The following is a 13,498-nucleotide window of genomic DNA, read 5'->3' as shown; positions in this document are numbered from 1 at the left end:
TGGGTTGATTAGACCCGCTCAAGTGTGTCATGAAGTCCCAGAGACCAGCAACCGTATCGGCAACGGGTAATTTACGCTCTTGTATTACCGCTAGTGACGATGCGTCCCAGCATTCACGGTTTATCTCGCCCAGGTGACCGGGAGTCTTGCCGCCTCCTGCCCTCTCAGTATTCAGCATCTCGAGATTGGGTACGGAGAACGATGATGCGGTGGCGAGCATCAGCAGACTCACTGACAGAAAGCGCCACCACTGGGCGTTAATGAATCCAATTAATCGTTCCATTGGAACCTATGGAATTAACAGTGAAATCTTTTATGACTTGAAACCTGTTGCGGTTTATATGCTAACCATAAACACGTAATGCCACGTAAAACAATATTAACATTTTAGTAAAGCAACAAAAAGTCATTTTTCTCCTAGGAAGTGAAGTAGGCTATTAAAACATTAGGCTGCTCAAAATGATTTACTTACAATGTTTAGTTCAGTCGTTTCTTTTCTGCGATTTTTCTGCAGACCCGTTTCCTGTCATACCAACGAGGCGAATAATTGGCTTTGATCGAGTGTTTTACGACTTATGGAGACTTTTAAAGCTCTGCGCGCCCACGTTTCAAGCGTCATACTGTTTGACTAGCCCATTCCACTTACTTTAAAAACCACTTGACGTGAAGAACATAATTAAATTACAATCTAAAGAACACAAGTAGACTACTTAGACCTCATGATTAGCCTACTATTCTTTTTTTTTGCCAGCTGGAGAAAACCTCATTTTTTCTTCTTCTGTAGCCTATTTGATTTTATTTAATGCAGCATCTTTACTTGCTAATCTATTTAGCTAAGCTAAATTATTAAATGTAACGTTTCTTTTGAGGCACAATTTGTTAATTCGTCGATCTGGCGCAACATGAAATGTAATTTGGCGACTTAGCGTTATTTTTTCCCCCCTGGTATTCAATTCTAGTTACTATGTTTTATTAAGTTCTTTCGACGTACCGCCCGAAACTTACAAAAGTTATCTCAAGGGCAAACAGCGTCTGCTGTTAACGTCTTAGGCTACTTCCTGCCATTAGCGTTTAGTATAACTTGCTTTAAAAATACAAATAGGCCTACTTTATTATTTCTGATTCTGATTATTTCTGATTATATTTCATGACAAGGAGAGTCATTGCCTAAAACTAGTATATATACCCACTGTGTCATACAACAAAACTGGCATAAGACAAGCTCCCTTAGAGAGATCATACGGTTATTATTACGATTATTGAAAATTACGACGTTCTTATGCTGACTGGCAAAGGCGGAAACATGTATAATGGACAGCACTTGCAGCCAATCACTGCACACATTGCCATGTTTCCGGAAGCACACACGTGTTTGGTCTTTCACTTCAGCAATGCAGAATTAGTAACGCTGTAACTTAAGACAGATAGATTGTGTGCCAGTTTACTAGCTACAGTCTCTGACTTGAGGAGTTATTTCGGGATGGTCTGGGCAAGCAGAGCTTGCTTCCGCAAGGTTAGTAACGTTGGCGAGTTTAGAGAATGACGTTTAGGTAGTCATTGGTAGCCCGACCTTCACATGCTTAGTTTCTGTGTCATTAACAGATCGTGTAACAAATTACTGTGTGGCTTTTACTGTTACAAACATGATGATACACACTAGCGTGTTTAGCATATTCGGATTGTCATCTTTTGGGGAAATGATTAGTAGAAATCAAGCTGACACACGTCTATTCCAAGTAATCAGCATAATCCATAGTTCTGATTTAAGAATTCCTTATTTTGTCTTTTTCAAAATGGGCTATATGACTATTCCATAAATTGATGATTAATGCTAAATGCGTTTTATATCTCACTATGGGTTAGCACCTGTATGATGACATGAATAAATAGCCTGTAGGTAATTTTCCTGATGTGTTTCTGCTGTAATCTTGACGTTTGTCAAGACCCCAGATGGCCCAGACACACTTAAATTAATGAAACTGAGTATGCTGCAAAGTGTGTAATGTTGACGAGGTGTTTGTCGAATTCTTGAGTCTTAGCTCCTCCAGGACGCAAGATGTAGCCTGTTTATTAAATGGAATTTCCCTCTCACTCAGGATCACTTCAAAGGGACATCATTGAGTGCTTTGCTCTAATGCTTTTAAAGGTTCATTTAGGTTGGGTTTATTAAAACATTCTTAATAAACAAACAAACACTATCAACATAAAATACTTATGTGAGGTATGTGAAATGCATGATTTTATCTAAACCACAAAAGCAAAATATGACTTAAAACTGTTTTGGAATAGTTTTCAATTCTTGTCCTGGGGACCCACAACACTGCACATTTTCTCTGTCTTTCTTATATGACAAATTTATGCATTCATTTTTCAACAAAATTATTGAAATGTGTTTTTTTTTTTTAAGTCCATGTCCATGTTTAAGTCCATTCATCACCTCTTCGAAGTAAATTTAAAGAATTGGTATGCATATTATGCATATTATTTAAGTGCCAAACTTTTTAGTATTTATTTAGTATCCATATTGAAGGTGCAAAGACAAGTAAATCTGAAATTATTGATACCATAATAGTCAAAGTAGTAGGCCTACTTATTCAAATAGTGGCACAGCAGTCTCTGCAGAAAGATTGTACTCTCAACACCAGAGAAATGTAAAATGTTTTTATACTTGAAAATTTCCATGCATTCGAAAGTGAAATACCAACAGTTTCACGAACTTAACCTACTAACTCTGTGTTTCTTTTATTTCAGTATGGCAACTTTGTGGATAATATACGGCTGTATGTGAGGGGTGGGAGCGGAGGAATGGGTTTGCCTCGTTTAGGGGGACATGGGGGAAATGGTGGAGATGTGTGGGTGGTGGCCAAAAAAGGCACTACATTGAAGCAAATCAAGGACAAACACCCTAACAAACGATTCACTGCAGGTGTTGGTTCAAACAGCAGGTGGGTAATTTTTTTTCTTATAAAGAGTATAATGGGTGAAAGAAATGGGAATTGTCAGTAATACCTCTGAAAGGCAATAATAAGAATTTCTTCTATATTAAAGGCATAATATAATAGTATTTTTGCATTTTTAATATATTATTGTGTTTTTAATACATAAATTCTCTTCTGCTCACCAAGGCTTTATTTATTTGATCCAAACTGCAGCAAAAACAGTAATATTGTGAAATATTTTCAAAATTTAAAATAACTGTTTTTTATTTGAATATATTTTAAAATGCAATTTATTTCTGTGTTGGCAAAGCTTAATTTCCAGCATCATTACTCCAGTCTTCAGTGTCACATGATCCTTCAGAAATCATTCTAATATGCTGATTTGCTGCTCAAGAAACATTTCTTCTTCTTCTTCTTCTTCTTCTTCTTATTATTATTATTAGTGTTGAAAACAGTTGTGTGCTATTTTTTTTCAGGATTATTTGATGAATAGAACGTTTAAAAGAACAGCATTTATCTGAAATAGAAAGCTTTTGCAACATTATAAATGTCTATACTGTCACTTGTGATCGATTAATCCATCCTTGCTGAATAAAAGTAATAATTTCTTTAATTTCTTTCCAAAAAAAAAAAAAACCTTTTATTGACCCCAAACTTTTGAATGGTAGTGATAGTTACAAAAGCTTTCTATTTCAGATAAATGCTGTTCTTTTGAATGTTCTATTCATCAAATAATCCTGAAAAATTCTACACAACTGTTTTCAACATTGATAATAATAATGTTTCTTGTGTGTATATATATATATATATATATATATATATATATATATTGTAATGTATGTTTGTATGTACACTGCTCAAAAAAATTAAATGAACACTTTGAAAACATCATTTCTCAATGGGGAAAAATATTATGCAGGATATCTATAACGGATAATGTGTTAGGAATGAAAGGATGTCACATTGTTTGATGGAAAGGAAAATTATCAACCTACAAAGGACTGAATTCAAAGACACCCCGAAAATCAAAGTGAAAAAATAATGCAGCAGTCTAGTCCATTTTGCTGAACTCATAATGGCACTCAGTAATTGTATGGCCCCCACGTGCTTGTATGCATGCCTGACAACGTCGGTGCATGCTCCTAATGAGACGACGGATGGTGTCCTGGGGTATTCCCTCCCAGATCTGGACCAGTGCATCACTGAGCTCCTGGACAGTCTGAGGTGCTGGCGGCGTCGGATGGACCGAAACATGATGTCCCGGAGTTGTTGTATTGGATTTAGGTCAGGCAGACGTGGGGGCCATTCAATAGTATCAATTCCTTCATCCTCCAGGAACTGCCTGCACACTCTCGCCACATGTGCCCGGGCATTGTCGTGCACCAGGAGGAACCCAGGACCCACTGCACCAGCGTAGGGTCTGACAATGGGTCCAAGGATTTCATCCCGATACCTAATGGCAGTCAGGGTGCCATTGTCTAGCCTGTAGAGGTCTGTGCGTCCCTCCATGGATATGCCTCCCCAGACCATTACTGACCCACCACCAAACCGGTCATGCTGAACAATGTTACAGGCAGCATAACGTTCTCCACGTCTTCTCCAGACACTTTCACATCTGTCACGTGCTCAGGGTGAACCTGCTCTCATCTGTGAAAAGCACAGGGCGCCAGTGGCGGACCTGCCAATTCTGGTGTTCAATGGCAAATGGCAATCGAGCTCCACGGTGCCGGGCAGTGATCACAGGGCCCACTAGAGGACGTCAGGCTCTCAGGCCACCCTCATGAAGTCTGTTTCTGAATGTTTGGTCAGAGACATTCACACCAGTGGCCTGTTGGAGGTCATTTAGTAGGGCTCTAGCAATGCTCATCCTGTTCCTCCTTGCACAAAGGAGCAGATACCGGTCCTGCTGATGGGTTAAAGACCTTCTACGGCCCTGTCCAGCTCTCCTAGAGTAACTGCCTGTCTCCTGGAATCTCCTCCATCCTCTTGAGACTGTGCTGGGAGACACAGCAAACCTTCTGGCAATGGTACGTATTGATGTGCCATCGTGGAGGAGTTGGACTGCCTGTGCAACCTCTGTAGGGTCCAGGTATCGCCTCATGCTACCAGTAATGACACTGACTCTAGCCAAATGCAAAACTAGTGAAAAACAGTCAGAAAAGATAAGTAGGGAAAAAATGTCAGTGGCTTCCACCTGTAAAACCATTCCTGTTTTGGGGATCGTCTCATTGTTGCCCATCTAGTGCACCTGTTGTTAATTTCATTAACACCAAAGCAGCTGAAACTTATTAACAACCCCCTCTGCTACTTAACTGACCAGGAGTTTAACTGTCTTGATACTGTTCTCTAATTAAAAAGTGTTCCTTTAATTTTTTTTGAGCAGTGTATTTAGATGACATTGATGTGTGTCACAGGGGCCTATTTTTGCAGTAACTGATTGTGTGATCACTCCTATTGATCCTAGTAAATTTGATGTAAGGAGATCTATATTGTTCTGATATTATGAAGGCTTAGTAGTTCCTTGCAGAGGATATGATGCATTCCCAATCTTTTAAATAGTTGCCATAAAATAGTCTATAATTTTCAAGAGATCTTTAGCAGAATGTCCAAGCTTGTTTTTTTTCCCATATAAAAAAATAGCGAACCCAAATGTCAAGCTTCATAAAGGCCAAGAAAAGACCGTTAAATGTACTGTAATGTCATACAATTTTTTTATGTGAGGAACAGATTGCTGTTATTCATTAAATAATCTTGAATTATTCAATTCTTAATAATAAATGCAAGAAATTTCATTGTTTGCATGCAGCCAGAAAATCAGCACATTGAACATACCAGAAGGAGATGATTTTGTGAACAACTTCTTTGATTTGCATGTGTATCATTTCAGATTTAAATGTGCAGGTGTATGTATCATTGTATGTAATGTGCAAGTATATGTATCAGATTGTGCACAAGTCAGTGAATAAACACTTATTTTTCAATTACTTTTCATGCACTATAATGCGGGCATGAAAAATAATTGAAAAATAATGCGCTTTTCTGTAAATTGTCATAATTACTTTTTGATAACCTTGATAAAAAAAATAACACATAATAGCTCTGATATTTAACACAATGTAAAAATGTCTGATTTTGTAGTATAGAGACTGTAAGTGAACTATTGTGTGGTATGTTTGTCAGTATTCATGCTCTGAGAGGGGCGAAAGGAGAGGACACCCAGGTCTTTGCACCTACTGGGATCAGTGTAACAACGGACGGTGGGAGAATACTAGGTAATTTCATTTACACCTCTCTATAACATATAGATTATCCAGTGTTTTTTCCTTTCACATCCGTCATATCACTTCACTTCTTTTTTTGATGTGTTTCTACACATTTTCTCTCACATTTGAACTTTTATATAAAATGCCAATTTGTGTTGTTTGTTCCCTTTCATATTGTACTCTGTGTCTCTTAAGGACATTTTATTCTTTTCACTTTAGGGGAGTTGAACTGTGAAGGAGACAGACTTTTGGTGGCTAGAGGTGGTCATGGTGGCTCTCTTCACTCGGGGTTCTTACCCAGTAAAGGTCAAACCAGACAGATTCGGCTGGACCTTAAACTCATCGCAGATCTTGGACTTGTAGGGTGAGAGAGTCTCTACACAGAATGTGGACTGGGGTGGGAAGTATTGCTGTCAAAATTACAAAGTAAAGCACATAAAGAGCTAATCATGATGTAGGAAAAGTGCACAAAATAATGTATAGATAATTGTAAATAAAAATTATAATGCATAATTAAACTATGCTTGGTTTTTCAAAACTTTATTTATCATGGTGTTAAAAAAAACTGCTGTGTCATTCTTTGACCCTCCTTGTTTTACTGTTTTTTCTGTGTATTTCACTTACACACATCAAACATTTTTTAAAGGTTTGATAGGCTTGTATTATTTTGACAGGTTTCCCAATGCAGGCAAATCCTCCTTGCTGACTGCCTTGTCTCATGCTAAACCAAGGATTGCCAGCTATCCCTGTGAGTACTGAACATCAGTATAAAAAAAATTTGTTAAACATCGTAGCGAAGTTTGATTGCATGTAAATAAAGAATATATATATATAAATTCTTTAACATGCTATGTCTCTCTGTCTGTCTGTGTGTCTGTGTGTGTGTGTGTGTGTGTGTGTATATATATATATATGTGTGTATAATATTGGCTGATATATCGGTGCATCTCTAATATATATTTATATATACAGATGCACCGATATATATCGGCCAATAATTGGTATCAGCAGATAAAAACAAATTTAGTGTAAAAACAGCTGATAGTCAGGGCCAATATATCCTGTCAATCAAAAGAGTGCAGGAAAATGCACTGAATTTGTGCTTTGTGTACAGAAAATGCTAAGAAAACAGTTTGATTTTCAATATTAATAGTAATTAGAGGAATTAATAACATTCAGAAAGTTAAGTAATATTAATTTAATCTTCAGAATTTAGTTAATGTGTGTTAATATTAATTTGAGTAATGTGTTTGTTTATAACTGATACCAGTTACTCTAAAACAAGTTGATAAAATGGAGAGAATAAAGTTTTTATTTGCATGTCTTTCAAAATATAATAATTAAACATATAATGATAAATTATTATTTATAATGAAATTATCATTCATTTAAAAAAAGACATAACCCCCAAACTATCGAAATCGGTACTGGCAGATATCACCCTGAATAATCGGCTATCTATGGAAAATTTAGTACAACAGTTTACAGGCGGTAGACAATTAAGGTCACAGTTACCATAACTTGGGACATTAAAGACACCTTTTCACTGACACTGAAAAACACCAGGAGAAAGTTGATTCTTTTTTTGCTGATTGTATATCTATTTAAAATTGCTATTTTTACAATTATCCCTTGTTTTTTCCCCTCAGTTACAACTTTAAGACCTGAAATCGGAAAGATCATGTATGATGACCACAAACAGGTAGGATGACAGGCTCTTCAAAATGTGTTGAACTCATAACATTCACTCAGGAGGATGTTGTCATGTCACACAACTTATTGTAGTTATAACACTGGCATGCCTGTTCAGAAGACCACATTGTGTGAAGGAGTCTTTGTTTTTAATTTATGGATACAACTAGGTTAATTAGATTTATTCTGTATATTGCTTGTAAAGAGAATTAAACCAAAATTACAATATACAGTTAAACCAAGATTTAAACCAAAAATTACAATATACAGTTACATTTTTGATAAACAGATCTTTAGCAAATATGATTTTATATGTTGTGTCATATAATAAACACTTCTTCAGACTGATGTCAGAATGAGTTACAGAAGTTATTTTTCTCCAAAGGTTTCAGTGGCAGACTTACCAGGACTCATTGAAGGTGCTCACGTGAATAAAGGCATGGGACACAAGTTTCTCAAGCACGTGGAAAGAACCAAGCAGCTCATGTTTGTGGTACTGCGTTCAGTGTGTTATGTTGTGAACCTAATGTTAAAGTCCCCCTGTAGTAATTTTATCCCTTAAAACTCCACCAAAATGACGTATTTAAATGTTTTTTTTTCTCCCTGTGAAAATAATTTCTTCATACCTTAAAATAGCTTGAATGTAACTCTACACCCTTGCTTCATTTAGTATATGCGGATCCATGAATATGCATATTAGTCCCCGCCTCCACTCAATCACACCAGCTCAGAATATCCACTCGGTCAACTTTTCTGCAGTAAGCGCTACACAGAAGTAGTGGAAGAGCAAATTATACAGGCTCATTGATATATCAGAATGGTAATGCATTTTATGTATTGCTCTCTACGTCAGACACAAAACGAATTGGTATGATTATCCTTTGGCTGTGACGTAGAGAACGGGTGATTTCAAATTGCGTTTTTGAGACTGTCTTTGGTAAACTGCAGTTTTAAGGAGAAAATACTCAGCAATGGTGTTGACTTATGAATTTGCACAGGGTTTGTCTTAAAGCATATTAAAAACACCACAAAGACATATAAACAACATTAAAAACTTGATTTTCACCACAGGGGGTCTTCAAGGCCTGGGAGAGTTGTACATTAATCTCATGTTCTGATGTTTCAGGTCGATGTCTGTGGGTTTCAGCTAGCTAGTAACACCCCGTTTAGGTCTGCATTTGAAACCGTACTGCTTTTAACCAAGGTAAATATATACACTACTGTTCAATAGGGTGGGGTCAATTTTTTTTATTTTTTTTTTATTTATTTTTTTAAAGAAATATATAATTTTATTCAGCAAGAATGTATTGAATTGATCAAAAGTGACAATAAAGACATTTATAATATTACAAAAGATTTCCATTTCAAATAAATGCTGTTCTTTTGAACTTTCTAATTATGAAAGAATCCCAAATGTATCCACAAAAAGATTAGGCACAACTGTTTTCAACATTGAAAATAATAAGAAAATATTTCTTGAGCACCAAATAAGCAAATAATAGCGGCTGAAAATTTAGCTTTACCATTACAGAAATAAAATACATTATCAAATATATATTAAAATAGAAAACTGTTAAATTGTAATAATATTTCACAATATCACGGTTTTAGTGTATTTGTTTCCAGTCATTTTTTTTATCAAATAAATTCAGCCTTGGTGAGCATAACAGACTCCTTTCAAACAAATAAATAAATAAACCTTACTGACCCCAAACATTTGAACAGAAGTGTACGCACGCACACATACATACACATATATGTAACCTAGATGAACCCATAAAAACATTACTGCTTATCTACAGTCTCTATACTGCTTTTTCAAGATTGTGCTGCATAACTTTCACATGATTTTCTTTGTTATTCAGGAGCTGGAGTTGTATAAGGAGGAACTGTTAGGCAAGCCAGCCATCCTGGTCATAAATAAGATGGACCTCCCTGAGGCTCAGGGCCGGCTCAGAGAGCTGGAAGCTCACTTGGAGAACCAGGAAGGTAGGTATACAAACAAGCTATTTAGGGACTATTTGTTATATAGGAAACATCACACATATTAGTCACAGATTATGTTTAGACTTAGCCTTTGTTTTGTGTTATTTTAGGTATATAGTGGGTGTATCAAATTTCATATCATGACATTTATCAATAAAGTGGTTGCATTATTTTTCTTGAAATTGTGTTTAAAAAGTACTCTTGAGAATTACCATTCTTTAAAAAAATATGTACTGCAATTTTTCCCTGAAGAGGGGGTCAGTAATTTGTATGTACCATTTTGGCAGTCTCAAGTTTCTGCCACAAGTACTTTTTGCTGAAATGCAGGCCTAATGTGATTGTTCCTTTGACCTGACCTTTAAAGAGTTCTTGATGACATGCATTTATCCTCAAATAATAACTTTAGAGTGATGCTCTGCTTTCATAGAATCAAGCCACATCTTTCCTGAGGACTTCACCCCTAAAACACTAATGCGTTTTACGCATATCGTCCCAGTCTCTGCCACGACTGGCCTTGGACTGCCCTTGCTCAAGTCCCTCATCCGTCAATCACTTGAGGAGCAGGATGCCATAGAAAATGAGGGTCAGCGCAGTGAGAAGCTACTCAAGTTGAGAAGAGATATTCCTACTTCATCCATACCCAGCTGGGGGGGTTCTCAACCAACCTGAGGTCCCATATTCAGGTCTGGGTATGGCAGTCCATAAACAGTCCTCAGGGATACTGTTGAACATTTGCAGACCTGTGAAATATGCAATGTGTGGCTAAAAGGAACACAAAGGGCATGTTTTTCACTTATCAAATCAGTCTAATTTGTATAGACTAGTATCTGTGCCTTATATGTGTTTACAGTTTAATGTAATTGTGCATTCATGTAATGTTTGAAGTTGGTTTTAGCTGGTCTCCCAGTTTGATCAGGCTGGTCTGGTTTGCTGGTTTTAAAGGTGTTTTTGGAAATTTTCCGTTGAACAGGCTGGGAGACCAGAATAAAAACCAAACAAATTATCTTAGGCTGGTTTAAACTTTTCCCCCCCAACAACGTAGGAAGACTAAAAAGACAATAAAAAGGCATAAAGTATAAAACATTGTTCTATACTTTAACAATCATCTAAATTTGATTTAAAGGATTAGTTCACTTTCAAATGAAAATGACCCCAATCTTTACTCACCCTCAAGCCATCCTAGGTATAAATGACTTTCTTCTTTCTGATGAACACAATTGGAGAAATATTAATAAATATCCTGACGCATCCAAGCTTTATAATGGCAGTGAGCGATACCAACGAGTATGAGCTGAAGAAAGTGTCTCCATCCACATCCATCTATCATAATCGTACTTCACACTGGGGTGTTAAAAAAAGTCCTTCTGAAGTGAAGCAAAGCATTTTTGTAAAAAAAAAAAATCCATATTTAACAAGTTATGAAGTAAAATATGTAGTTTCCGCCAGACCGCCTACCATATTAAAAAAAAAAAGGACCTGCCGTCGCATCTGTTCCGTAAGTTGAATAGGGAAGGCGAAGGACGTACAGCGTAAGCTTTTTGAAGAATACGGAAGGCGGTCTGGTGGAAGCTACATATTTTACTTCATAACTTGTTAAATATGGATATTTTTCCTACACAAATGCATCGCTTCGCTTCAGAAGGCCTTTATTAACCCTCCGGAGCCGCGTGGAACATGTTTATGATGGATGGTTGTGGATGGAGACACTTTCTTCAGCTCATACTCGTTTGGTAGCGCATTACTGCCATTGTAAAGCTCGGATGTGTGAGGATATTTATTAATATTTCTCTGATTGTCTTTGTCAGAAACAAGAAAGTCAAATACATGGCTTGAGGGTGAGTAAAGCTTGGGGTAATTTTCATTTGAAAGTGAACTAATCCTTTAATTCTTTTGAGAGTGACCACCCAGAGTTTTATCCATTACTTATTACCAAGTTAACGTCACTGTTTTTCAAGGTCTTGCATTTTGTGGAGAAATTTTTGACAGAATCAGAGCTCTACTGCCATCTGCTGATTTTTCGTGCTGTTGTTTGTGATGTAGGTATCTCATGCCTTCATTGATTTGTTTCATACTAGATCATACTGCATCAGATATTGTCAAAGAGTGAGAGTGAATGGAAGGATGAACTGAGAAGCACAAAAAACAAAACAAAAAAAAAAACAAGTCACATGTTGACTCATATTGAAAGAATAAGAAAATCCAAGTATGAATCAAAAGTTTGGTCAAAAATGTCAGCAAAGCAGAGAAAAAGATTTGACTGTTTTTTTTTTGTTTTTTTTTGTATGTCAGCAAGCTGAAATTCTGGAATCATAAGTTCAAAGGGATTTTTCCATTTCTTATAACTGTTACAATAAATATAGAATTCCTTGTTATTATTTCTATGGTAACAGTGGAATGGCATTGTTAAACAAATCACCACTTGACAGAGCACTTAAAGTGCAAATGTTCTCTCTGAGTTCTCAAGTGGTTTTTGTTGTTGTGCTGTTTTTCAGAAAACCTTCCTCACTAAATTTTTATTAACATAAATGTATATGTCCTGTTCACCTGCAGACAAGTGGTAACTCCACCATATGCCTCTAGATGCCACTAAAATCTTGCAGGTGGTTTCAATTGCAGGCCAAACCAGGGTGCATAGGCTCCTTTTCATTATAAACTCAGACAGTGGTCTGTTTCAGTGTTTGCAGTTTTCATCTGTCAAATTTGTAAGCATATTCTCAAACACACTTGAACATTTTAGTCATATTTATTAAACTAATTTCTTGCAAAACTGTTTCAAACATTTCAAGGTTAGATTAATATTTTACAGCCAGTAGTATTCATTCAGTGATTAAACACATTGAAAAGACTCAAATATTTACCTTAACCACTACAGAGGTTTGATTCACACATTGTTACAGAGTTTGACAATAAAATGCTTATTTATAAATTACAATTAACTCAAAGAGTAACACTGATTGTAGATAAATGAATATAAACTTAATCTGTTCAGCTCCTTTCATTAACAATACACATTTAGTTATCACATACCAGAAATCTGCAGTTCTTTGGCACTGAACTCTTGTGTAGTCAGACACAGGGCTGTGATAATAGTTATTTCTCATAATTAACTTACTAGCAAATAAAAGCAAAACATCAAGATGATCAGAGAGGAAGCAGTCTTGGCACTGGAATTGCAAAATATGTCCACACACCCACTAAAAGAGGAGAGGTAAAAATATGAAGATAAATATTATTAATGCAATAGAATCATTCGCCTTCATGTTTACGCTCTTTTGGTTGGTGTTTGTATTCCACTCATGTTTAACAATGCTTTACTCAGTGTAAAAGGCATTAAAAGGTTTGAGAATTTTTAATTTTCACTGATAATGTTGAAAGCCAAAGTGATTGTAACTTTCATTATCTAAATGTTCAGGTTCAATCCCATGTTTTCCAATCAGTTATTTTTTTACATTTAAAAACATCAGAGGATAAAGGTTAACAACTTTAATGGAGTCAAATTAATTTTATTGGAGTCAGATAAATAACTGAATTATGCATACAATTATATCATCCTTCAACTGCTTTTTGTTACTATTATTAGTTCAAAATAGTAGAGTAAGCTTCCAGCCATACTACTAT

At 36.1% G+C, this 13,498-nt stretch overlaps 1 protein-coding gene across 1 annotated transcript; it reads left to right on the top strand.

Annotated features, from left to right (window-relative positions):
• Window positions 1-1,345: 1,345 nt before the first annotated feature.
• gtpbp10 (GTP-binding protein 10 (putative)) lies at window positions 1,346-12,255 on the top strand. The gene is made up of 10 exons (XM_051866273.1): window positions 1,346-1,513; window positions 2,752-2,945; window positions 6,120-6,211; window positions 6,422-6,566; window positions 6,877-6,950; window positions 7,852-7,904; window positions 8,280-8,387; window positions 9,021-9,098; window positions 9,760-9,883; window positions 10,308-12,255. Exons 1-10 carry the CDS (start codon window positions 1,481-1,483, stop codon window positions 10,547-10,549), a joined length of 1,143 nt encoding a protein of 380 aa, XP_051722233.1. The 5' UTR covers window positions 1,346-1,480; the 3' UTR covers window positions 10,550-12,255.
• The last annotated feature ends 1,243 nt before the right edge of the window (window positions 12,256-13,498 follow it).

This window comes from Ctenopharyngodon idella, chromosome 16 (genome assembly GCF_019924925.1).
Source record: "Ctenopharyngodon idella isolate HZGC_01 chromosome 16, HZGC01, whole genome shotgun sequence".
Classification (NCBI taxonomy): domain Eukaryota; kingdom Metazoa; phylum Chordata; class Actinopteri; order Cypriniformes; family Xenocyprididae; genus Ctenopharyngodon; species Ctenopharyngodon idella.
The sequence above is the reverse complement of the archived record's forward strand: the minus strand, read 5'-3'. Positions and strand labels throughout refer to the sequence as shown.

Coding starts and splice junctions, on each gene's coding strand:
- gtpbp10 (XM_051866273.1), top strand. CDS start 1,481: ATGGTCTGGGCAAGCAGAGCTTGCTTCCGCAAG. Junction 2,946..6,119: donor GGTGTTGGTTCAAACAGCAG/GTGGGTAATTTT, acceptor TATGTTTGTCAG/TATTCATGCTCTGAGAGGGG. Junction 8,388..9,020: donor CCAAGCAGCTCATGTTTGTG/GTACTGCGTTCA, acceptor CTGATGTTTCAG/GTCGATGTCTGTGGGTTTCA.